Raw genomic sequence first — 26,916 nt, 5'->3', positions numbered from 1 at the left:
TTTTAAATCATATTATGAAGCAAACATTCGATTCAAACACAGGTGAAGGTTTGTCGACCTAAAAACATAGTGAGGTCCATCTTTACTCTTCTACAACCGGGTCCAAGTCAGAAAAAAACAAAGCGGTACAGTTTGGCTAAAAAAACGATTGTGATGCTTAAAATGCTGACTATGAACTATTGAGGGAAGTCAAAACGTGATAATTTTGCTTTGTAGAAAATATATATTATTTCAATCAATTCCGACAAATTCTGGGACATTCCTGGATGAATTGCAGTGTTTTGTTCCCGACTGTAATATCGAAGTATTCTGAATTTGCTGCAGCTCTGATTTGCGCCACTGGATGGCCTCGTTTCATAGCAACAGCAGATGAAGTTCATGGTTATCATTTAGAGCCATCCACCACTCCAAAATGCCATTAACTTAAACCATCCTAAACATAAAGCTACAGTGTAATAACAGTATCCAGAAGCCCTCTCTGTTTTTATGTTGAGGAAGATGATGAGTAACACATTTTCTATGTTTTAAGATTAAAACATAGAAAATGTGTTTCAGTAAAATCCTGATTGGATTAAGGAAAGACCTGGGGGCTCCTCCAGCTTTGGCTACGGATATTAGAAGTGTAGACATTTTTGGGCCAGATATTATGCGTGGCAGGATTCTCACAACCTGGTCATTATTAATCTTATTCCATAGTATCTCTGAAGCAATCCAAGTTGCTGAGATGAAAACTCCAGCATTATTAACAGACATTAGGAAAGTATCGCTGTTGTTCTTGATAACAAACATTATGGAATTCCATGGTAATACACAATGAAAAAGAAACCAATTTGTGGAGGAAATAGTGTTGTCGGCTCCTAGATGATTACTTTGTAGAACATTGTATGGCTGTGGGTGTGCGGCCACATCTCCAAACTACAGCCATACAGAAAGCTGCAGGGTTGCGTGTGGCATCTCATTTTCTTTTGATTTGGCCCATGCAGTTTTCAAATCCTTTGTCGGTCGGTCTTTGATCCCGAGTATAAAATTCAGATGATAATACTCATAACTTCCTCTGATCTTCTGCATCATAGGGCCCATAGAGCAAGCGCATTTCCTACCTGTCTATTCTCAGCCGGACAAGGCTTTGCTCCTCCAAACTGCGGGGCCGTCTGCTGTAGGTCTCTGAATAAGTACCTCATGAACCCCTCCTTCAATACCCAAACTATTCCTTTCATGAACACTTGTACTGGATATGCAGAAGGGTGGATTCACACTGTAACTGTGTACCTTAGAACACTCACTGAGTGAGTACAGCTGCAGTGTTTACCGTTAACACAATTTTCTGATAATGATATGATGTATGGCATTTGTAGTTTATGGCTACTGGTTGGTTGTAAACATAATATGCTGGAATTTAGGAGAAGAACAAAAAAACAAGTGCATATTATCAACACAGCTTATCAGGAACTACTTACACTTGGCCTTCTCCTCATCGCGTCCTCTGGTCAGAAGAACCAGACCCACGATCAGATTGTTGAAGTGCAGCCCTTTAGACGAGCCTCCGAACGAGGTGTAGATCACCTAAAACACAGATTGACAACTGCATGACCAGCTCATGTTCTCACTGAGCTCACCATGATCAATAGGTTAGCAGGAGTACATTCATTTGACTGTAGCACTGAAAACAGCTCAGAACTCATCAGCTGTCACCATCAATGTGACTGTGATTAATGGAAAATTAAAAAAGGGCGTTTATATAACATCATAAACACCTGGAATAGTTTCTTAAATCTAATAAAGCAACAGTGCAATTAATGTGTTTCAATTATGTGACACCTATGAAGTAATGTCCTGATAAAGAAGATAAAGAAAAGAAGAACAAAATAACAACATATATATATGTATATATATGAATGTATGTTGTCATTTTGGTTACAGAGCGAGAGAGCGTGCAAACTTCACACGTGAGCTGTGGACAGGGGAGTGAGCTAACCAAGTGTGTCCATGATATCGGTGGATGACTCTCAATGACTGAAACTATTGAACTATCAAACCACATTCACACAATGTAAGACCGTTGTACGAGAACTGTCTGCCTGACTGTGTCTGCTTCCCTGGTAAGATGGCAGCATGACACATGTCTCAAAGTCACAGACACAGTAAAGGGTCATTCTGACAGAGTTTTATATATTTCTATCACTATCTGGGCTACCGCCTAATATCACACTATTTCAGGGCAGCAACAACATTTAGCATGCTGTATTTTCACACAGGTATGTGGAAGGATCAACAGCATTCTTATAAAAGATATTACCTCATATGGTGTTTTGGTGGCGGAAACTGACACATCACTCTAAATCCCCCACAGCGGTTTGGTTTTGCCCACTCAGTGCATCGCACGTATCGACCAGTCAGTGCAGGCTAACTTGGAAATATACCAATACACTTAACATTATTTTGGACGATTAGAAATCATATCATATTTGTTATTTTTTTAGATAACATTTGGCTTCACCAATTTGCCTGGATGGACACATGAAATAAAATTATACTGTTATTGTAACACTCCAAGGTAGGTGTAGTTTGCTAGATGAATATGCTTAACTCTGGGCTAGTATCAGATGATACCTATAACTACAGAGCCTTAAGGAATGAATGTCAGTGAGAAAGACCACACAATAAAGAAACTGGAATCAGAGGGTAGAATTAGTAGGATCTATAATGTAGAACAGAACATAAGAGGGGGCGTGACCATCAGTGGTATCAGTAGTGTTGCATGCTGGTCATCCATGTGATGCACCTTCCTCCAGACATCTCTTCTTTTTCTCCCTGAGCTTTTCAGCTTTCAAAAATTTACGTTTTGGTGCCATGCCGTCGAATCACGCTCAAAAACGGCTTTGTCTACGACAGAGTGAGGCAAGGTCCCCATGGTAACGGGCCGCACAGAAAGAACTTAGAAGAAAAAAAATCGAGGAAAAAATTAAAGCCGGAAAGATGTTTTATTTTGAAATATGACCGGATACATCCGTCACGCCTATAGTCTTGACACGTGTGTGGATTTCTCAAGGAAAGAGCAGGGCTCCAGACTAACTTTTTTAACTAGGAGCACAGTGGCCCCTAACTTAAAATTTTAGGGGCGCAAGCAGAAAATTTAGGGGCGCACACTATAAATCGACTTGCAAAGTTTTCCCATCATTTTTACTGTATTACTGATAAATAATTTGACAATATACAATCTTATGCCTGTTTGCCTTCATGAACTGCAAAACATTCACAACAGAGAACTCTTCAGAAGTTACTGTATTGAGTTTAAACATATTTTAAGAGAAAACATACCGTGAGCATGTGCATATTGCACTTCGATGTGGCCAATCAAAACATTTGTTGGTTTCTAGAGATGCACCGATCAGGTTTTTGGTGCCGATCACCGATCACTGAAATCAGTATCTGCCGATCACCGATAATACCGATCACCGATCACTGAAATCAGTATCTGCCGATCCGATAATACCGATCACGGTGTTGATTGAAGCATTCTATTTATTGTGTAGCATTATTGCTATGAGGACTATGAGGAAATACATATATAAAGCAACTCAAACATTAAAGAAATTACCGATTTCTTTAAACATTTAGGACTTTTACTTTGAAAAATGTCCTAATTGATACATTAAAATTTCTTGATTGCTATTGTAGGGGATTTCAGATATGTATGGAACACATCTGCATCATTCATTTCCTGGAACTCTTGGGTTAATCTATTTACAGGACTTTTCTTAACATACAAAAGACTGACTAATTTTTATAAACTCTTCCTTGGTCCAGTAAAAATGTTTTAATGTTAGCATAATTTAAGCTAAATCTCAGAAACTATCTCTAAAGATAAAAAAATCAGTTCATTGTTTACTTGTATATGTTCGTGTATGATTTGTCGACATCTTATTTTGAAAAACGGATGTTGTTTCACGTGGTTCTTTCTGCTAACTTTGCAAAACCGGATGTTGTCACTTAAATCCTTCCGCTAACTTTATCAAAACCCTCGCGCGCTCCGGATCGAATGCGTTTACCGTGAGCATCAGTCTATAGGGGCAGACATGTGAGAGTCGGCTGAGTCGACCCAGAGATTCAACTCGGGGGACGGGGACGCCGCTCGGTGGTGAGGATCCCCTCGTGGGCCTCTCACTCTGCGGCCCTCGCCGGGCACATCGTCTCCGTTGCGATCCGCCTCTTTTCACACATTAGCCTATACCGTGGTCATCCCCCCCCCCCCAATGATGATGATATTACAAATTTGGGATATTTCGAAGCTTCATTAATAACGCCGACATCTGAATACTTATTCTTAGTAATTTACAGATATACTGCAAACAATAGTCTCCTTCCATCTACTCTCTCACGCACAGCAAGCGTCAGGCCAAGGACAAGCGCTCCTTGAGGGTCGACATCGGTCTCTAGCATTCCATGCGTGTGCATTTCTTAATACATACTAGATTCCATTTGTTATGTTAGTGTAGGATTGGAGAGAGCTTCTTGCCCACTTCGCTACCTCAGGTGGTAAATCTGTTTGGGGAAGCTCGATGCGTTGAGTGTGTGGTCGACACACAGAGAGCAAGAGAGCGAGAGAGAGAGCTTCCTTGTGATTGTTGGCCATGGAGAGAGCTATTTTTCTTCTCCAATTTGTATAAAGTTAAGGATTCCTTTCTCGCGTAAAAACTCCTTTTGAACATGTACATCATCAGATTACATCTATGATCTAGGAGAGACAGGAGAGCTATTCAAAGGGACATTGGATGCTCTACTATGGCTGACCCATCCTACCTTTAGTGGCTGCCTTCAGCATTTCACTGGAACGAGCACTTTAGATAACCCATCATGGCGAACGGTACGTGGCGTGTGACATTACTGTGGCTTACCTCTGCAACTTTATGTGGAACTCCATCTCCGAGCACTTCCCTGTTAAAGCACTGCTGGGTCATGTAATAGGTGAGGCCGCTCGTCCTCTTGAAGGCATCTTTCAGCCGCTTCAATTCAACATCAGTGACTGGAGAGAAAAAGACAGGAAAAGAAAAGTGAGCAGAAGCAATCTTGGTCGTCCCATTTGTTCTTACATTTTATTATAGGATTTACGGTAAATAGAGCAAAAACCAGAAACAGTGCATGTAAGAATCCTCAGGTAACTTTTACTTTAACAAGCTGTTTTCTACTGTTTGTCCTGAGTAACCAGGACTTTGTTTAAGGAAGATTTCAAATGGTTTCTAGGAAATGTCCAATTCTCAAAACTCCCAGCACAAAAAGTAAACTGACACGCGCACATGCTGAGCTATAGTTAATTACAGGTTAACCACAAACAACAGCTTTGAACTGAACAACTTCAATGTCTACAAATACCTCCACATCTGACTGGGGCGTGATCACACTGCAGCTACATTATCAAGAGTTCAATCTATGACTCAGAGCTGATACGTGAACCATCAAAAAGTAATGAATTCAAGTCAGTTTATTTTGTATAGCCAATTCTCAAAAATTACAAATTTGTATCAGAGGGCTTTACAATCTGTACACATACGACATCCCTGTCCCAGGACCTCACATCGGAGCAGGAAAAACTCCCACACAACCCTTTCACAGGGTAAAAAAGGGAAGAAACCTTGAGGAGAGCAACAGAGGAGGATCCCTCTCCAGGATGGACAGATACAATAGATGTCATGTGACCAGAAGTAATTACTGAGTTACAACACATTCAATGAGTGTGACAGAGTGTATGAATAGTTGGTAGAAGGCATGGATCACGATCCAGACCTCCGTGATCCATCAGGCAGATGGAGGTAGAGAGGAGGAGTGGGCGGAGCATCAGCAGCCATGGCCATTGGAGCTCAGCCCATAACTCTTGGCCAATGTGCCATCAACAATCATATTTCAGTCAGTGATTGACAATTTCTAGCCAATGGTAACAGAGACCAGGCAAAAAAGGCTCTGCTCTCAGACGGTGTCATTAAAGCATCCGAGCAGCAAAAAGACTTCTGTTCGAATTCAGCTTTCAGATCCAAGCACATCAGAATGAGATTGTCTGCTGAAGGGAGCTGCAGCAAAACACGTAACCATGAGCTGAGACATCATGAGATCAGGGCGGAGGTTGTTTTGGAGCCAGACACCTAATTTGCTATCCACTGCACTGGTGCACCCGAAGTGATGCGTTTCACGTCAAATGTCCAAGGATGGGAAGCAAAACCACATGGAGCTCGGAGTATGGCAGAAGCTACGGCGGGTGACCCAAAGAAGCGTACCAAAGAAAGTTGGTGACTTTTTTTTCTTTTTTCGCCACACCACATTCACATTGTTTGATGACACCTGAAAGCTTTAATAACTACGGTCTTTTGATTGTTCTGACCGCAAATCTAAATAATAACAAACATTTTAAGAAAAAAAGTCCGCTGAATAATAGTGATCGGGCCCTAATAATAGTAATAACAACGTTACATTGTCATTATATAAAATATGGTTAAAGTTATTCATGAACCAACTTCCTTTTTTTTGACACGTGTGCTCTGCTGAGCTTTGAGCTTGTTCCGTGAGTCTGTTCCATGAGCCTGTTCCGTGAGCCTGTTCCGTGAGTCTGTTCCTTGAGTCTGTTGGATGAGCCTGTTGGATGAGCCTGTTCCGTGAGTCTGTTCCGTGAGTCTGTTTCTTGAGTCTGTTCCGTGAGTCTGTTCCATGAGTCTGTTCCATGAGTCTGTTCCATGAGTCTGTTCCATGAGTCTGTTCCATGAGTCTGTTCCATGAGTCTGTTCCATGAGCCTGTTTCTTGAGCCTGTTCCATGAGCCTGTTCCATGAGTCTGTTTCTTGAGTCTGTTTCTTGAGTCTGTTTCTTGAGTCTGTTCCATGAGTCTGTTCCATGAGTCTGTTTCTTGAGTCTGTTTCTTGATCCTGTTCCTTCCTCTACCGGGTTGTCACGATCCTAAAATTCTAACTTATCATGATACCCGATACCAGAATTCAATACAATACCATAACGATATACCATAAATACGATATACCATAAATACGATGTACCATAAATACGATACTGGTATATTTTTCCACAATAGTAATAAAATAAAATAAACATTTTAAAGCCGAAGACGGTCTCAAAAGCTCCGCAATTTAACGCCACTCGCTGTGCGAGCGCTGCGCAGCGCAGTGCGTGCAGAAAGCATGACACGGAGCAGCATGTGTGCTCTGATCGCGCGCTCTCTTAATGAACTATCGGTGCTAAAAATATACTAAATCACATCGTTTTTAACGTACGAGTATTTTGTTAGCATTGATACACCGTACCGCGTGACAGCAGTAGATGTAGCGGACTAACATTCAAGCTAACCTGAACCCCCCAAACGATGTCGACATCTTAATGCCGATTGGCCGAGACGCGACACGTCCCATCAAAGATGTTTTATTGCGGAGCACCACGTCACATTTTCTCCGTTGTCTCACTCCAATCTCATAAACGCCGGCCGGCCAATACCCGATCCAACATAATGGATAATAGTTTTTACTTGGGTTCTCCTCAACGGAGTACTTCAACAAACATCTCTATCTTACAAAGTCAAAATAACAACAAAACTGAACTCACACCTTATAAAAAAGTATATCTTGATTTGCCTTGTGACCTTTTGTCTCTCCACAGTAACCATTCATACAGCTTTATAAATGTTACTCGAGCAGAGACTGAACACTTCCCATAAAGAATGGCCTTCGCTCCATGAATCCAATTTGTTGTGTCATTAAAACACTACAAATAAATGACGTGTATTAAGCTTCTGTTTCTTCCGAACCCTTCGTCCTCACATAATCTACTCCCTCCAGTGCAAGCGAAAGGGATTTGAAGAAGCAAATGAGGCTAATCAATGTAAAGGAAACTGTTTTCCACGGCAATAACAGGATGCTGGTGTTTGACAGAACTGATGCAATAGAGCAGCAGCCACGAGGCCGTGGCCCAGTACCGGCCCGTGGGTCCCTTGGCCGCACAGAAGGATGGGATTGATTATCAAGGTCGGAGAGATGTTTTTTTTAGAAAAACTACCAGATACATCCGTCTCCAGTTGAGGGACACGTGATATGTTACCCCAAAAATTGAACTCACAATCTAGTGACTGATGATGGCCTTAAAAGTTTGTTTCGGCTGATGTTCTGCAGATCGGCAGACGATCCTGAGATTGCAACAACAACAAAAAGCACTGAAAACCCTGCTCCTATTTGCAACATCCTATCTTTGTGAAGCGGGTTTTCTGCAGTGACAGCGACCAAAACTAAGTTAAGGAGTAGACTGGACATAAAGAACACAGGTCGGGCGTCATTGTCTTCCATTACCTTGAGACGGGACCGGCTCCTTGCAGAGAAACCATCAGATCATGGTAAAAGGTATAAGCTGATGTTCTTTTTTAACCTATTTTCCTCAATGGAGCTTCATATACATTTTCTCAATTACCTCATTTATGTAATATCCTGTGGGAGGAGCAAAATAACTTCAAATACAGACAGAATGTGTCTGTCACTACTACAGTAAATATAAGCATGGCTGGAGTGAGGCTTCAGAATGACTCATGAGGCACTTCGACACTGCAGTGAACATGTAGTGTACGTGCACTGTAAATTATTTTCAGGAAGCAGAAGTGTAACAATGCAAAGTTGTGGTTTTATGAGGCTGCTTGCAGAACTACTTCAGTGTCTTTCTTCTTGCTGCCTGGCAATCTCAACGTGACAACAAAACTCAAGGAAGTCCTCGCAGGAACTCAACCAGGAAATAGTCCTGCACGTCACCCCTCATAATCCTGTGGTATTTCTATTTATCTACACCTCAGTTTTTGTCAAGATGTAACAAACGAAACATAAGCTGTTAATTAGTGAGCTTTAGAGGTGACGGTAGGGCCGAGCCAGCCGAGCCACTTCCCCTGTTTCAGTCTATATGCTCAGTTTATAGGGTTGCAACTAACGATTATTTTGAGAATCGATTAATCTGTTGATTATTTTTTCGATTAATCGTATTTAAAAAACTGTAATTTTCAACCCTTTATTCAAAACAGGGTTCGTACGGTCATGGAAACCCTGGAAAAGTCATGGAATTTTTAAATGGCTATTTCTAGGCCTAGAAAAGTAATTAATTAGCAATTTTTGGAAAAGTAATGCAAATTTGTTAAATTCAAATATTAATTTAAACGGAATATATACGGTATGCTTTGGAATTCTCATTGTTAGCTTAAATACTACATCTTCTCACTTGTTCATGTATACACAGAGTTTTCACTAAATGTTTAATTATGGAAATTTGGTTTAAATTCCTGGAAAGGTTCTGGAAAAAACTACACCAAATTCGATTTGTGATTCTGTACCGCCACCAGGTCCACAACCTCATAACTTTTTGAATTATACTACGAGTGTACTCCGTTAGTCAAAAGTTTAGTGCTAAAATTTAAAGAAAGCGATCCCTCTATTTGGATTGATTATACGCTCTCAATATAACAGAGGACTGGTCTCTAACTTTAGTCCGTCCCAGGTTGACAGTGCCTCTAGGCTCCTCTGACAATGACACTGAAGAATAGCTCTGGAAGAAGAGAAGAGTGAGGAGGAGGAGGTTTGCCATGGTATAACCCAGACCCCCGCAAACTGAGCAAACGCGTAAGCAGAAAGAGCATATATGCTCAACTAATCTCGAAGAATCCGCTTAGTTTTGGCGAGATAGTCTAATTTCAATCAGGACCACACAGCAAACACCACAGCACCGAAAAAAACACTGGTGAAAATGGAATGGCATAAAGGACTCTCCTCCTCCTCTGTGTCCTCAGACCTTTGTGCTGCATTCGCACCATTGACCATGACATCCTGTTACAGAGACTGGAGCAACTGGAGGTATTATTTCAGGCACAGGCACTAATTTGGCTTAAACTTAAATATTTTATCAGATCGATCTTTGTTTGTATTATGAATGATGACCTCGATAACCACCAGTTAATTCACGGAGTTCCACAAGGTTGTGTGGACAATTTTTTTTATTTACCTTATATGCTCTTCCTTTGGGCAATATCAGGGAAACACCCATAAACTTTCATTGTTATGCAGATTCGATAAAACCAGAGGAGAATAAAACCCACTATAAACCACCTAATTATAATTCATGGTGATTCTGCTACTTAGAATGGATTGCGTGAGATGTTTTGAGTAACCACTGTTGCCCGTTATCTTTGATCGGGACTGAATCAATCTTGTCCTTTGTTTATCTGTAAAGCAAAAGCATTCATCTACAAAATATCATCTCAATTAAGTATCTCTCATCTCAAAGAATTTCTCAAAAATGGCACATCCCTCCTCTGCAAACTTGCAAGGACTGCACTCTTTCACTCATTTAATACTTGAAAAATTCTAAGGCATCTCTTGTAAATCTCCAGTTGAAAAATTGGTTCACTCGTAGTGTTCTCCAAGAGCGATTACTGCAACTCTCACCAAGCAGCTGCTAGCTCCTCACTTAGGTCAGCCAAATGGAGAATCAATAATGCAATCTTCAATCACTACTAAAACTAAAAGTTGATCACCATCATATCTGCTGCTTTGTCGCACCACATTGCTCCCAACTTTCCTACTATCCCTCATTCTTCCTACAGACTACTTGTACTACCTTAAGTAGTATTACTTAGTTCCTAGAGGAGGAAAAAAAGCCTTTCTCCCTTAAAGACCTCTTCGTAGACTAACTTATGGACTACTTGTAGTTCCTAGAGTCTTAAAAAGTAGAAGACCCCTTAAGCCTTAGTTTATCAAGCTCCTCTTTTTATGGAACCAGCTTCCACTTCCCTTGCCCTGGTCAGCCCTTGATATCTGCTGCTGAGTAGACTTAAGGGCTTCCTCTAGGATGCACTGAGTACCTAATCTTCTTTTCTCTCCCTTCCTTTTGAATTTTTCATCTGCGGCTCTAGGCTTATAGCTGCTTTTCTCTCGTCGAAGTGTTTTTTACCTCTCATGGGTCTTTGGACCTATGAGGATGGCATGAATCTTCATCTATCATGGATAACTCTGGTCGTGGAATGAAGTCCTTTTGACGCCACTGTCCTGTTGAGACTCCGCCCACTCCCTCTCCCCACCGCCATCTGCCTGATGGATGGTCAGTCTCAGGTTGGATCGTATGCCTACTATTGACTAACCATGTCATATTCATTGTCATTATCATTGATTTTTTTTTAACTCTGTCCTTCATTACATTACATCATCTCATCACATCCATCTCATCTAGGAGAGTCCCTCTCCTCCTCTCTCTCCTCCTTTTCCCTTTTTTTCCCCCGGGGTTTTTTGAGTTTTTCCTGGTCGTTTGTGAGGTTTTGGGGCAGGGATGTGTGTGTACAGAAAAAGCACTCCAGACAAATTTGTAATTTGTGAAATTGGGCTATACAAAGACCCACTGGTCAGCATGTGGATGAACCCGTCACAAACAGAACTGACAGCGCTTTACTCTCCTGAGTTTACTCAGCCGACTGTTTGTGGGTTAAACGCGTCAAACGTGTCGGTGAGGGGGCGTGGCTTATCTGCGTTGCCTTTCTCCGTGGAAAAATATTGTCCGCCATCCGCCACGGAAAAATAACCACTTTTCTACGTTATACTTCTTGTGGAAATGCCACACACGTCGTGACATGTAGCGCCCTGGTGTCTGGGTTCATGACATCACCCGTAGGCGCACACCGCTCCGTGAATGTCTCCGACGACGTAAATGACTTCCGCTTCCAGCGCCACGTGAGCAGCAGCAGCCAATTAGATTCACTAACGGAGGAGCAGCTCAGCGCTGATTGGCTCTCACAGCGCAACATTATGGTCTGTCCTCTCCCTCCGCTCTTGTTTCTCCTGCGCCGCTCTGCGCTCAAATCAACTTTTTTTATACTCCGCGACTTATTGAGCGCCGTAATAATCGCGCGACACAACGAATCGATAATGAAATTCGTTGCCAACTATTTTAATTATCGATTTTTATCGATTCGTTGTTGCAGCCCTATCAGCTTAGTTAACCATCTTCTTCATATTTAGAAAGATCCTCTCATATATATCTCCCTTTGCAACTCTTAACTTCAAAGAGGATTTGATTTCAATTTCCAAATTGACACGCATTAGTATCATGTTGTAGGCTTGTGATTTATACCGTCTCCTTTGTTTCTCTAGGAATGCATTAGAGGAGAGTATAAATATAGCTTTCTTTCCAGAGCACATAACCGCGAACCGGTTATGACCGGTTCGGCCTGTGTGACGACAGATGAGAGCTGATTAAACACTTACATCAACAGGAAAAAGGGTATTGCTCACATGGCAAAGGGGAAATAGGAAGACAAAAGAGGGAAAGAAAAGATTAACTGTGCACATATTAACATCTTCATTATATCCCAGCCCATATATACCCCATATATTGTCCTTTTTTCTAATTGTTGAGGTAGGCCTAGATGTAGTGGTGTGTGTTGCACATGATTGGGTGTTCCAAAAGCATATCATTAAAAAAATATCAACAGTCTGAAAAAAGTCCCATTGGACTAAAAAGAGCCCATTTGCCTTTCAGCTCGTTATCCCGAAAAAACAAGTGCCCATTGTTCAGAAGTCTCATCGTTCTGAAAATAGACAGCTTCCCTGCAGTAAACAGAAGTACATGGCTAATTATTATCCTAAATGATGACGAAATTCTTTGACATCAGGTGTAGGAAAGGATTTCCTTGGACAAACATACAGGCAAAATGTCACTGAAACTAAAACATTTAAACTAAGAAGTCAAGGACCACGGATGTGCACACAGCCAAGGGAACAGACCTACATTAGTAAAACGACAAAGATCATTTTGAAAAAACTAATCAATGACAGTTTGATTTTGGACACAAACTGTGTGGGCCACACATCTTTGTGTGGCTTACCCCAATAAAAATGTTATGTGGTTCATCATGTCAATGTATAAAATTAATAAATGCGGATATCTCAACAACAGTCAGGAAGAGAACAAATTCACTCTCCATGTTCATTACAGACCTCGATGGAACTCGTGCCGAGCCGTTTACTACGAGCTGTGAGGTTGGCCTTCTGGTCTTCTGAAGGAACATGATAGGTACTGGGTGTTAACAGGGCATCCCATTACATACTGTGGCAGCCCGCCATGGCATATTTTGTCCTGCCACAGTTTAATAATTACCGAATATATTTACACTTCTGCACAGGCTGGCTGGCTGGCCCTAGCCGAGGGCATTTCCTTTGCCGCGCTGCGCCTAGCTCTGGGTGGACTCGGAGAGGCCGGTGTAAAGATGGCCAACGGCTCAGGTGTCGCTAAAGGTGTCAGTAGCTTGCAGGGAAGTTCATCGCTTCACAGGCCCTTCGACATTGTTCTCTTTCTAGGGCTGCAACTAACGATTATTTTGATAATCGATTAATCTGTTGATTATTTTTTCGATTAATCGGATAAAAATAAAATCTGTAATGTTCAACCTATTATTCAAAACAGGGTTCGTACGGTCATAGAAAACCTGGAAAAGTCATGGAATTTTTAAATGGCTATTTCAGGGCCTAGATAAGTAATTGAAAAAAATAAAATCCCAAAATGTTTGGAAAAGTATTGCAAATGTTATATTCAAATGTTAATTTACACGGAATATATACTGTATGCTTTGGAATTCTCATTGTTAGTTTAAATACGACATATTCTCACTTTGTCATGTATACACAGAGTTTTCACAAAATGTTTAATCATGGAAATTTGGTTTAAAGTCATTGAAAGGTCCTGGAGATCCACTGGTCAGCATGTGGATGAACCCGTCACAAACAGACTGACAGCGGTTTACTGAGTTGGCTATTTGTGGTTTAATCGCGTCATACGCATTGTTGAGGGGGCGTGGCTTATCTCCGTGGAAAAATATTTTCCGCCATCCGCCACGTTTTCTACGTTATACTCTTGTGGAAATGCCACACACGTCGTGACATGTAGCGCCCTGGTGTCTGGGTTCATAACGTCACCCGTAGGCGCACTCGGCTCCGTGAATGTCTCCAACGACGTGAATGACTTCCGCATCCAGCGCCATGAGAGCAGCAGCAGCCAATTAGATTCATCAACAGCGGAGCAGCTCAGCGCTGATTGGCTCTCACAACGCAGCGTTCCGTCGCTCCTCTCCCTCCGCTCTCGTTTCTCCTGCGCCGCTCTGCGCTCAACTCAACTTTTGTTATACTCCGCGACTTATTGAGCGGCGTAATAATCGCGCGACACAACGAATCGATAATGAAATTCGTTGCCAACTATTTTAATAATCGATTTTATCGATTCGTTGTTGCAGCCCTAGAAGCATCACATTTGGTTTCAATCTGAAAATCTTAGAGCACATTAAAATATTACAAAGTCCATGATCAGCATCTTATTTGAGTGGTTCGCTTGCACTAAAGCATGGTTTGCATGAATTAAGCCAATTAATCTCTACTTGTGTAATCTCGTACAACTCACTAGAGCTTTGTCCGGCTTTCATCCTTTTTTAAATTATGCCTGTAGTGAAGTTCCAGGCGTATAGGGAAGCTGTGCAGCTTTCACAACTGCAGAATGATGTTCACATCTTTGATAAAACAGGGAAGCACAGCACGTTAGTCAACATCCGTTGATGCGATTGAAGATGAGCAGGTTTACTTTAGTTCATTCACATAAAAACCCAGTTGTGTCCACATTAGGGAAGCCATGTAGTTTGGGCAGCTTTCTGATCATGCATCTGAGCATGGGTCAAGTACAGAACCAGGAGTCCAGTGGCGAGGTTGTGGGGCTCGTTATCTAGCCTGTGTGTTGCACCACTCCGGTGAACCCTGTGCTCACGCAGCGTCGGAAATACACGAGGGCAAAGGGCAAAACTGCCCCTAAGAAATATAATTTTGCCCCCGATATCACTAGGAGAGGGGCAAAGAATGCCTTCATAATGTTGATAATGCAATAACATTTTGTTTTTTGTTGTGTGTGTCCTATCGGTATTGCCTGTACACAAACATAATCAATAAATATAATTTTAAATTATTAAAAAACTAAGAAATAATTGTTAATAGTTCTTGTTAAAAAGTAATAACACATAACCACAAAGAAATAAGAATACAATTTAATATGATAGTCTGATTTATGTTTTCTGTTTGTTTTTTGTTAAAAAATCTAAGAAAACACTTTGACTCTGTAGACTACTGCCTAATAGTCTTATTATTGCCATTTGTATTGCTCATATACTGGAAGCCTAAATAAGAATATTTATTATTTTTCAACAATAGTTAAATGTTATTTCACAAGTTTCCAAAATTGCCTCCAATTTCATGCCCCATGATTTCAGTCAGTGGGGGCAAAACATGGCCACTAAATAATATGTAAAAGTCATACCCTGCTCCAACGCCACAGTGACAAGGTGGCTAATGGAAAGCCTGCTTGCTGTTCAGCCAGAGAAGGCCGTAGATCTGTGAAGCTTCACTGGAAGACGGTGAACAGACCAGCCAAGCTGTCTATTCATGAGCTCTATTAGAGCTCACGACTGGACTCACCCTATTAGAGCTCACACACTACGGGCCTCACCCATCTCCACTTCTGATCTGAGATCTGTACAAAGACACCAGCACACTGTTTGGACTGCATGCATCTGATCCGATGTGAGGCCCTGGGACAGGGATGTCGTATGTGTACAGATTGTAAAGCCCTCTGAGGAAAATTTGTAATTTGTGATATTGGGCAAACAAAATAAACTGAATTGAACTGAACTCAAAACTATTACTTTACATTATTTATGATTTTATGGAGGAAAAAAATAAAACAATTGTTCCAACAAATGATTCCATTCTTCTTGGGATACACGGATACCACATCAGACCAAGTACTACTACTTACATTTAAGTACCTATCAATCCGAGTACCGATATAAATACACAATAATACAATTACAGTTCTAACAATGTCTTTGCAAACATGTTATATTTGTATCAAATGAGCCTCACCTTGAAATTGAATGTTCAACATGAAGCTGTGTTGACATTCAACATTGTGTTTTCTTGACACAAACAGAGCATAGTTTGCAAAAGGGATTAATAATGAACCTTTTAAAAATACTATCATTTAAACAATTAAAAGAAATATAACAAATGTAAAAAGCTTCACAAAGGTCAGTGGCGTGTCATCTAAAAAGGTCAATTGCGCAAGACATGAGAACTTGGCTTTGGGTCTTCAGACTGCACTGCTGTGTTCACAGCCATGATGGTACTGATGGTCTTACGGCTGAGCTCGAGCAGCCTTATTTTAGTACGAGGGATGAACGCTCATTGCCTGGAGGATTGAGTCGAAATCTATATTATAAAATATATTATATATACGATCTCAATGCTTCTAAGTGTATTGCATCCTCAGTTTTCTATATGACTGAACATGGCTACTTTTTTGTCAAGAAATACAAGCAAACCCTGAAACTGAAACAAAAACGTGACAAATCAAAACAAACATAAGTATGCAGTAATAAAGTGAAAACAAAGTTTTCACAATGCAGCTCGAGCCCAGGGCACTTCCTGAATGTCAACGGCATTTTACACTTCACAAATAGGCCACGCGGCGAGCAGACTTCTTTACTCGGAGCTCTTCTACTCTTACAGAACAACATTGCTGAACCAGAGATAATTTTCTGAATGAGAGCCACAAGTTATCAGGCAATACATAACAATGTCAGCCTTGTGTTCATAAATAACAGAAAGAACATGAGTTCTTAGTCTGTGAGGACCTCCGCCTTGCTAAGAGGCCTTCCTCACCAGAATAGCTGTTTTATTTCATGTCAATTTGTGACTAATCTTTCGAAATGCTCTTGAAATACAGCCCTCACCTGGATATGCAAGTAGATCTACATTTCACTTCAATGGCAAATCGTGACAATTTATTACATTTATTTATTTTTCCCTCCAAACATTGTTCACTGGATTGTCAACATCACGGCTGTTTAGCGGGTCTTAAATTGATGGAATTAAACTACAACCCCAGCTGGCTCTCATTGCTTCTCCTAGGACGGCCTGGCTCTAGTTTCACTTCAGTCAAGTGAGATAGAAACATCCCATTCAGAAAATGTCCTGTCCTACCAGATAATAGCAAAGAGCAAAGTTGATGCAATTGGATGGACAACCGGGGGAAGGCAAACAAAGCTGTCCCCATGTTAGACAACATTGTATTGTTGATGCTGGGATGCACTGGGTGTGTGTGTGTGTGTGTGTGTGGGGGTTCTTGGACACTGGGCTGCATCAACCACAATGGTAACCATTCAATGCAGTGCCAACAATGGGTCTGATTTCTGCTACTGCTACTCTCGGTCCGCGCACACACTCCGTTTTCAGACAAAGCCTGGGAACATAGTGCACGATGGTTATTGGCAGAGACACAGCAATGCATGCTTAGCCGGTCTATCGGTCTCGGTTGGTGTCTCTCGGCCTCACGGTCCGTCTGTCTCAGCGGGCTTTCAGTGTTGGACCACCTTACTTAATTGTCGTGGTGGCAGAGCAGCGGCCAACAAAGCCTCCTGCTGTGATGCAATGTTTGTGATGAAATGAACCGGGTGTGCTGGCCTGCTGCTGCCAGCAAGACTGGAAACACCTCAGCAAGGAGCACAGAGGCGTCTGAAGCGGTATGCAAATCCTGAACTCGCATGAGCTCCATCGACCTTTAAGTCACAATGAACTGTCAAAAGAAAACTGCAGGCAGAAACATACAGGGAATGATGTTCTTATAAAGCTCACTCGGCCAGCAGGCGTTCCACCAAACACTCTGCACGAGGCTGCAGCCGAATGAGGCTGGAAAAGAGAATTACATAAAACAGCTTTTTCAGACCCAATTACGAATGGATTTAGCAAATCCCCCTAATGACATCCACTTGGTTCAGCATAGCCTTTGTTTTGTTTTTTGCTGCAGTCCGGTGACAGTTAGGTGCAGGGAAGTCTTTTAAAAAGGACATTAAAAATTATTGCTATTCACCCATTGTGTCATTATTTTACAGGTCAGTGGCACAGTGTTGTGGCTAATCTGTGCGTTATATTACAGACCTTTTCACAAAAGACACTTTTTGTTACAGCAGGAAAATGCTGTGAAAAGTGTGAACGAGGCATTAGGCGCTTGAGTTTCCACTTTCCAGGTCCCGGTACGGTGCTGGCTCACTGTCACGGCCACGCAGGAGCATCCTGGAGCCACCACGTCTCCTCCTGATGGGTAAGTTTAAGGTTAACTTCCTTAGTAACGTTAGCCTTGTTAACTTACATGTTGGAAAATTGAACGTCTCATGGCGGATGCTTGCTAACTCTCTTTCAATTATTATGCAATGTGGTGAATCAGTGAATTACCAGAGTAGCCTATCGACACAATTACGAGAGCTCTACTCATGAATGTATAATAATATATAACTATGATACCATAGCCTACAAGATGATAATTAAAGCTGTGTGTGTTTTTCTCTCTCTATTTGTCCTAAGCGAAGGCGTGTGGACGAGTTAGTCCTGAAGAGGCTCATGCACCCTCAGATGGCCGGAGACGGAGCATCCTCAACATGATGTCAGTGAGACGTTATCTAGTGGAGCATCGCCTCCGAGAAGAGAGCCAGCCTCACTCCATGTCCACAGCTCACGTTTCAGCATCACAATCTCGAACGTTTGTAAAGTGTGTGTTCCCCTGCAGGAGGAGCAGCAAGATTTATTTTATTTTGATTTACTTTTACACCCTGGCACTTTAATTGTCGGGTAGGATGGACTATTTTTTTAACTTTTAGACTTTGACTGTCACTTGCAGCCCAGTTATTGAGTTATTTAACACTTTCAGAGGCGTGATTGCTACTTTGAGTTACTTTTAAAACGTTATTTGTACTCTTTACTTTTAAAGTATATTTTCACTTTAATTTGTATTACTATTTAATGTATTTATTATGATGATGTTCTGATGTTCATATCGTGTTACTCAAATACATTTGAAGTTCAAATTGCAATATTTTGAGTCATTTTAATTTGCTATGGGAAATAGTTATTAGATTAGTCGACTAATCCAAAAAATAGTCGATAGATTAGACGATTATGAAAATAATTGTTAGTTGCAGCCCTATTGGCCAATGTGCGTTTTTTGGATGGAGACACCGTCAGAGACAACTTCCTATTCTGAAAGTCATTTCCAGAAAAAGAAACAACAGGAGAGAAAATGTTTCGGGTCACATCAGAATATCTTGAACATGGAGGACTTCAGTGTCTTTTGCACCGCGAGGCGCTCGTCGCCAAAACGTGACCAGCAGACCAAGCTCCTGTGTTGACTGATGTGCGCATGGTGAACTTGGTGAAGACAAGACCTCTGAAAAGCCGCATATTTGCATCTTTACGTGAGGAAATGGGAGCGGAGCACGAAGCCCTATCGCTCCACACAGAAGTCCGATGGCCGTCGCGCGGCAGCGTGCCGTCCCGTGTGTACGAGCTGCCGGAGGAACTCAAAGTGTTTTGGACTGATGAGGTGCGATGATGCAAAGTTGCTCGCCAGTGATGAGTGGTGTGCAAGGCTGGCATACATGCAGGGTTTTTCCTGCATAGCTACCAGCCTGCCTGGCGCTCGCTGTTTTCTAAAATAAAGTCCCTGAGCGAAAAAAAAAAAAAAAGTCGCGGGAAAAATATAAAATAATAAATAATTCATCTATGTCATGCATGTCAGCGAATATGTAGTAACCTAAGTCTCATTCTGTTCGACTCATTCTGTTTTGATCTTGGTAGTAGAGTTTAGTCATTCAGGGGGGGTTTACAGCTTCAGGGGCGTGACTAGCCGCGTTAGCCTTGTTGGGTGTGCTCACCTGTCACCTGCGTGCGCACAGGGGCGGCAGCGAGGGCCGGCAGGGAGTATCGGAGAGCGAGGAGCGGTTGTTGCGGGGAGAAGTTGTTGTGTTGGGTGTGTGAGTGTGCGGGTGTGCTCGCTCACAGGCGGATGTGTGATGTGTGGCATGGGCGGCGCTGATGCTTCGTGCCCGCGCTCGCGCTGATTGATGTTAGTTAGGGGTGTGGGGGGTAGACAAACAGGGTGACAGGTCAGATTTCAGTCTGGTTCACCCTGTTATAATGAGGAGAAACACTGCGTTGATAAAGCGTGTCTTCTTGATCCGGAACTGTGAGGTGCTGCGACTTGACAGGCTGACCAGCTGCTGATCTCAACTCAACAGCCCCGGCGCGCATGATATATGGAGGACTCAAAATGACTTAAGTTAAATATAAAATAAATAAAAAAAATAACAAATAAATATAAATAAATAAATAATTAATAAATATATATTATAAATCAACAGGACATCAAAAATAAATATATCTCACATTTTTATATTTTTTATTTATTTATTTGTTTATGTGTGTGTCCGTATTCTTCATTTATTCATTCATGACATTTTCGTGTCCGATATATATTCAAATGAGCTGGCGGTCGAACCTCTGTCTAAAGCATGATTGGTCACAGGAGTGTGATGCAGTGTGTGTGTGCTCATTTTTTTTTTTTGGCATGAACTGAAAGTTGGCTTGGCGCCAAGCAACTGCGTAGAAAGTAGCCAAGACAGCTTTTTGACTTCAGCCGCTTATCAAGACTTCGTTTTCTTTCTGTCTGGTCTGGTCTGGGGAGTCCGACTCCTCGAGGAGGACGGTCTTTTGGTCTCTTGTGATCACCACATCAACTGTTCTTTGCTTCATCCTTTCTCTATTATTTGTAAAAAAATACTTTACAGAGTAGAATGTGTGTGTATGGTGTTGTTGTTGTTGAGGAGGGCTTAATAAAACGTAATAATAATATATAACGCCCTCGTAGCTTCTGAACCAGGGGGCCAAGTTATGGTCAAAATTATATTATTATCTTAAAATATAATATATAATTTTGTCTTCTTAGATCTCCAAACAAAATTATATTATATCTTTAGTTGTTGCGAGGAGGAGCTCAGAGCCAGCGGAGCATTTCAAAGTCCTGCCAGATCAGGCTTCTCTCGGCCACACAGCTCAGAGGTCCCATGAAGCAAGACCTCAAATCTCCGCATTATCCTTATTAGCTGAATCTCGATAAAAACGCTGCAGATCCATCCAAGTGCTAGGATGATTGCTTCTTGCTTGCTCTCCCGACTTGACCAATCCTGTTCAACAATGAGGTGGACCGCCCCAGCTCATTTGAATATATAACACACAAATGTCACACATAAATAAATGAAGATACACACACATAGAGAGATATAAATAAATGTAGAAATACATTTATTTAATGATGTCCTGTTGAGTTATAACTTATATTTATTAATTTCTGTATTTATACATTTATTCTTGTATTTATATATTTATTTAAGCATTTATTTATTTATTCCTGTAATTATTTATTTATTTATACATTTATTTAAGCATTTATTTATTTATTCTTGTATTTATTCATGCATTCATTTATTTATTTATACTTAAGTAGCCCTCCATGTAATGATAGATGTAGAGATGCTAAAAAAAAAAAAAAAAAAAGGGAGCACACCGACCCATTTTGACCCAGGAAAAACCCTGACATGGCGGATCTATTTCAGCACCTGAATGAACTGAACACACGGATGCAAGGCCGAAATGAAAACCTGCTCACAAGCACAGACAAAATAAATGGATGCCATTCAACATGTTTTACAACATGTGGAAAGTGGCCATCTTGACACGGTCCCCCTCACCCAGAAATGGCAAGGAGATGTCAACACTGCTGCACTGGGTGAGACAAGAGGTACACACTCAACAACTCTTGAGGAGAAGTTGTCATTGTATTTACCTTCATCCTCCACTGAACACATTGGGACCCCTAGAGCTCAGCAACAGTTTTTGCAGAGGACGTGACTTTGCGCGAGCAGGAGGAACTAACTGACCTGAGACCAGACCGAGGTTTAAAGCTGAGCTTTGCTGATCTACGTTTGGACAGTTTCTGGTGTCTGTATTCTGGCAAACAAAGCAATTTCAACATTGTTCCCGTTTTCCACAACATCTCTGTGTGAGATGAGCTTTTCAAGCATGGCTGCTATAAAAACTAAAAACAGAGAGAGGCTGAGAGCGGTTAAAGAAGAGCTTTGTGTTCGCCTTTCTTCAGTTTCTGCCAGGATATCAGCTCTGTGTTCATCCAAACAGGCTTTCACACTGAGGAAATATCAACACATTAAGAGACTTAAATTGTCGGCAGATGCCGTATTATAATATAATGTGACGTGTTGAACTTTTTTGGTTGTTGGAGTGCCTCCGGATTTTTTTATTGTAACAAATGTGCCACGGCTCAAAAAAGGTTGATAAACACCGCCGCAGACCCTGCGGCTGGCCACCACTGTTCGGCTTGTTTCCGGTGTCACGTGGACGCACGCTGGTCGGCTCACTGCCGTCGCCATACTGAGCCAACTTGCAACATTTATCTCCATCTCTGACCGTGGCGGCTGAGGAGGTTCGCAGAAGGCTAAGCTAATACAGTAGCAACATTTTCTCTCCAGGTAGCTCACGAGAACCTAGAATTACAGTTAATCTCAAATGTATATTCGATATCCAATCTGGCACCCAACAACACAGCAAGTGTTCCAAGTATATATTTAGCATGTTTGTTGAAAGCCCTATAATATAGTATGTTATAATACTGTGTTCTACAAAGCTGTGTGTGCTGCATTGTTGTGAGGAGAGACAATGAGAGCAGACAACAGCACTCCCCCTCGCTGTGCACCTTTCCTTTACACTGAACCTTTACGATTGTGTGTTCTTGATTCATGCCAGTTGCAGGCCATGTTTACGTAGCAAACACCATACGGGAAGCCTCGGTCGCAGCATTAGGCCAATCTACACTCACAAAGCAGGGAGCACACGATAAGAATGCAAAGCAGCGGCCTGTCAGCTCAGCTGATAAAAGTCTGCTGACATCAACCAGAAAAGCGAGGCGCGCAGTTCTCAGGTGACTAATGACCATGACTGTTGTATTACTGAACTATGTGGCGGTCAACCACCAAGGTTCAAATGGCCGGCAAAAGTGTTCCAAGAACTCTCGAGGAAAAGAAAGGATCACATTGATATTGTGCTCAACAGAAAGCAGCCGGGCATGTTCACTGAAACAGTCAATCAGATCAAAAGTCAACACGGAAAACATCTGCTTATCGTTCGTAGTTCCTTCTTTCCTGAGCACTTGCCTCTAAATCTGTCCTTCTGTACACATTACATCTATTGCATCTGTCCATCCTAGGAGAGGGATCCTCCTCTGTTGCTCTCCTCTCCTTTTTTTTCTTTTTTCCCTGAAGAAGGGTTTAGTTTTTTTTCCTGGTCGATGTGAGGTTTGCAGGCAGATATCTCATGTACAGGATTAAAGCACTAGGAGACAAATTTGCCTGAAGACAAAAAGGTAAAACTGTTAGAGCGAAGACGTCATAGGTCTCTATGTTTCACACAGTGCCAGTTGGTTGTGTCGCCCAGCTCGGTACAAAACACGACGAGGCAGCGTGTATTTTTAGCGGCACGGAGCGGAGAGGCGGCCTCGTGTGTCCGCCATCAGCCTCCACTCCGGCAAGATATATTTGTTATGCTTTCCTTAATATTCTATGTTCATTTCACCTGTACTCTCCCCGCTCCCTCTACCACAAACATAGATTGGCTTCAAGTCGCCCAGTAACTGCTTTATCATTGAGAAAAAAACTCAAAAGAGGGGGATTTGTGGGGCCCTGAGTTACGTATTCAGCATAGAGGGCAGGCAAGCACTGACGACGGGTGGAACGGTCAGGTGTTCCAACATGCAAGGCCGTACAGCAGCGCCACAATCTTTAAACAACATTACAAGGACAGAGAGGAGTTGTGTTAATTGAACAGTATTGGGCATTAACTGTTGCGGGGTCAGTCAGCTGCTTCTTCTCTTTCTATAAGATTCCATTGAACATCAACCTTGATGTGACTCAGCACACAATAAAACTTGCCTGCCAGATAATTTCACAATATCCTAAGGTTATAAATGCTCCCAGATTCCTGACCAATTATTTATTCTTTGTACAGTGAAGGAAACAAAGTGCACTTATTGAACATATTTGACACAGCTCGACCTCTAGTGCTACACTCCTGGGCGACTGGATCAAAAAGGTAGGGAGTTTTTTTCTACTTATTGGAAGATCTGCAGTTTGATACTGAACCCCTGGCTCTGCCATCAGTGTGTGCGAGTGTGTGCGTCAATGTTGACACATTGTGTAAAGCGCTTTAAGTGTTTTGCCCAAAGACACATTGACATGAGGAGCCACACTCCACCATCTGAGCCACAGCCCTTTGACTTCTTGTCAAATTAACTTGCTCCTATGTGCTTATTTTGCACACCAATGATCAACCTCGACAATTTATTTTCCAAACAAGTAAATGTTCAGTCATGCTATCATTTACCACTTAAAGAAAGCAGACTTTCACCTCTAAAAACGCAGATGCCCAATCTCCACTCTGTGTCGGAGGACTGTTGTATCCACCACCTGCTGTGACTCATCACAGAATAAGTCGGTTGTATGCTGATACAATTCATAAAAAGTAGGCTGTTTACTATCAGTAGAGCGACACAATGACCTCAGGGTATCCAATGTTTCCAGCAGCCACACTGATTGTGCTCTATATGATTTTCTCATCCCTTATCCCTTTCTTTATTGTCTCTGAATTTATCACACATATGATGCACAAATGTATACAGCACTGATCCAATTTGATCTATTTGAAGAATATCAAGGTTCAAGGTTTTTTATTATGCTTATCTAACAGGACAAGTAGATTCAAATATTTAGATATCGGAAACTTGAGTAGCCTATTTTGAGGCTAAAGAAGACATGAATATCTCTCTCATAATATACCTATTGTACTCTCAGCGCATCAATCACACAATGCTGCGGTTAGAAATTGGAAACAAAATAAAGAAAGACGGCAAAATCAATTGTGCAAATGGAGTCTTGAGTTAAGCGTACTGCAGGAACACATTTAAGCCTATTATGTCACACAGGACGTCCACAGCCCATTATCTTGCTGGTGTCCTACCAGAGAGAGCTTCCATGAAAACAGACCTCATAATGAAACCAGTCGAGCCGGTGGTGTGGCGGGAATTAGGAATGTTGCCATGTGACTAGTGGATAATTCCAGGGCGTGTGTGCGAGTGTGTGTGTATGTTCAGGTATTGAGGAATGTCCAAACCACCACACAAGAAGCTATATGCTATTTAGACCGATAATTCTTCCTGAAATTAGGTTACAAACCATAACAATGGAAATGAATATGAATGCAAAGGACAGGTCTGCCTAACTTCCCTATGAACCCTGGTTATGGTACGGCGATGGCCTGGATGGATGGATGCGTAACAGCCTCTCAGAGCCTGGAATTAAGGTGGGCAAAGGTCAGCTCTTGACTCCCCGTGGAGTAAAGTGCTGCAAGAAGTTGGTCCGGGATAAGATATCATACGTGCATCATGACACATTGCTCACCCACATCTTACATAAGCTCACCAACACTATCCGAGCATGGCGTTCCTCACAGCTTTCTCCAGCTCTGTCATTTGCTCGTTCCATCCAGATATACACCTGCGTGTCACCTGAGCTGACAGCAACGCTTTTAGAACAACCCCAGTAACAAACATGGACACACATTGCAGTATAAACTACGTTATGACGCGAGGTTCCCACAGTAAACAAATAAATAAATGTCCACAGACTGCAACGAAATGCAGCGAGAGCAAAGTGAAGCAGAGCCGTTTGTTGTTCAGCCACACGCGCCGACTGCGTGTCCGGTTGAGTGGAGGCGACCTGACAGCACCCTGGCTCAGACGTTGGCCCCGTCACATGGCTTGAGCTCCGCCAGACGGAGGCTGTAACCACGCCGTCTGGAGGCATTTCCCTCTGGGAACTTAGGTTAGCTTCAGACCTGTCGAGCTACTCGACGACCAGCTAGCTAGCGTCAGTTGCAGCCAGACAGGAGCTATAGTTATTCAACATGGGATGCATAAAGAGATAAGAGCTCGGCTAAGTGGCACACTGCAGGTTTAGCTCTACAACAACAACAACAACAACAACACAGTGAGCACACACTGGAGGCGGTTTGCGCAACTGTTTGGACAAATAACGTCGCTGTCAAGGCAGCCCATCCCTCTTCGTTAGCCATGGCTAGCCTCTCGTAGCTCTGGGGAGAACGTCACGCCGAGCTCAGTCCAACACATCTGACCGTTCCTACGTGACCTTGTTTATAACAGAAGGCAGGTGCCTCGTGAAATACCAGGCAGTCCCATTTCCACATTGACAGAAAAAAATCACCCAATTCGGGATGAACAGAGTCCATACAATGCCGTTTAGCTACACACTATTCATGCTGTAATTAAGGTTACGAGGAAACGCTTCCTGCTGCAACCCGACGTGTACTTTATGGAAGGAGCCTGTAGAAATTATACAATTAGCTATTGTTAAACTTAACATATAATATTCTTTGAGGCTTTCCGACATCTTGCACTGCCGAATTTATTAATGTATCCGGACGGTTCCACGGAGTCAGCGTGTTATTTATTATTTTAAAGGTGGCTCCCTTATCCAACCACCATGACCACTACAACTTATACATTTTAATGGGAAGTCAGGACGTTCTTCTCGTATGCGCCGGCCTAACATAAAAGCTGACAGCTAGCTAAACTAGCGAAACTGAGGTGAATTTAGCCCGTTGCTTTTCGGCTTACCTCGCTTGACTGCCTCGTCATACGACAGGAATCCGATCCTCGACTCTTTGGCCCCCATGCTCCCCTCATTTCATTGCGATGTGGAGAAATGAACGTTGTGCACTGAGTTGATCAACATAGTTTGTCGCCGTATCCGTTTATTGTGGAATGAGTCACTGGTGAGGTGTGTGTGTGGTGAACGGCTGAATGTTTTTCAGCGACGCCTCCATTCGGTCACGTGACCGACTCTCCAGGTCAG

The 26,916-nt window shown here is 42.2% G+C and overlaps 1 protein-coding gene across 8 annotated transcripts in view; it reads right to left on the bottom strand.

Annotated features, from left to right (window-relative positions):
• The window catches only part of usp32 (ubiquitin specific peptidase 32), a 51,524-nt gene extending 24,684 nt beyond the window's left edge, over positions 1 to 26,840 (bottom strand). For all 8 annotated transcript variants that reach the window (XM_056440589.1, XM_056440591.1, XM_056440594.1 and 5 more), the window contains exons 1-3: positions 26,679 to 26,840; positions 4,896 to 5,023; positions 1,458 to 1,563 (exon numbers count right to left, since the gene is read on the bottom strand). In XM_056440589.1, coding sequence (XP_056296564.1) covers positions 1,458 to 1,563; positions 4,896 to 5,023; positions 26,679 to 26,736 — 292 coding nt within the window. In that variant the 5' untranslated portion in view covers positions 26,737 to 26,840. The remainder of the gene's footprint in view (positions 1 to 1,457; positions 1,564 to 4,895; positions 5,024 to 26,678) is intronic.
• Positions 26,841 to 26,916: the final 76 nt, after the last annotated feature.

This window comes from Pseudoliparis swirei, chromosome 20 (assembly GCF_029220125.1).
Source record: "Pseudoliparis swirei isolate HS2019 ecotype Mariana Trench chromosome 20, NWPU_hadal_v1, whole genome shotgun sequence".
NCBI classification, from domain to species: Eukaryota; Metazoa; Chordata; class Actinopteri; order Perciformes; family Liparidae; genus Pseudoliparis; species Pseudoliparis swirei.
Note: the sequence above shows the minus strand (reverse complement) of the source record. Positions and strands in the feature narration are given on the sequence as shown.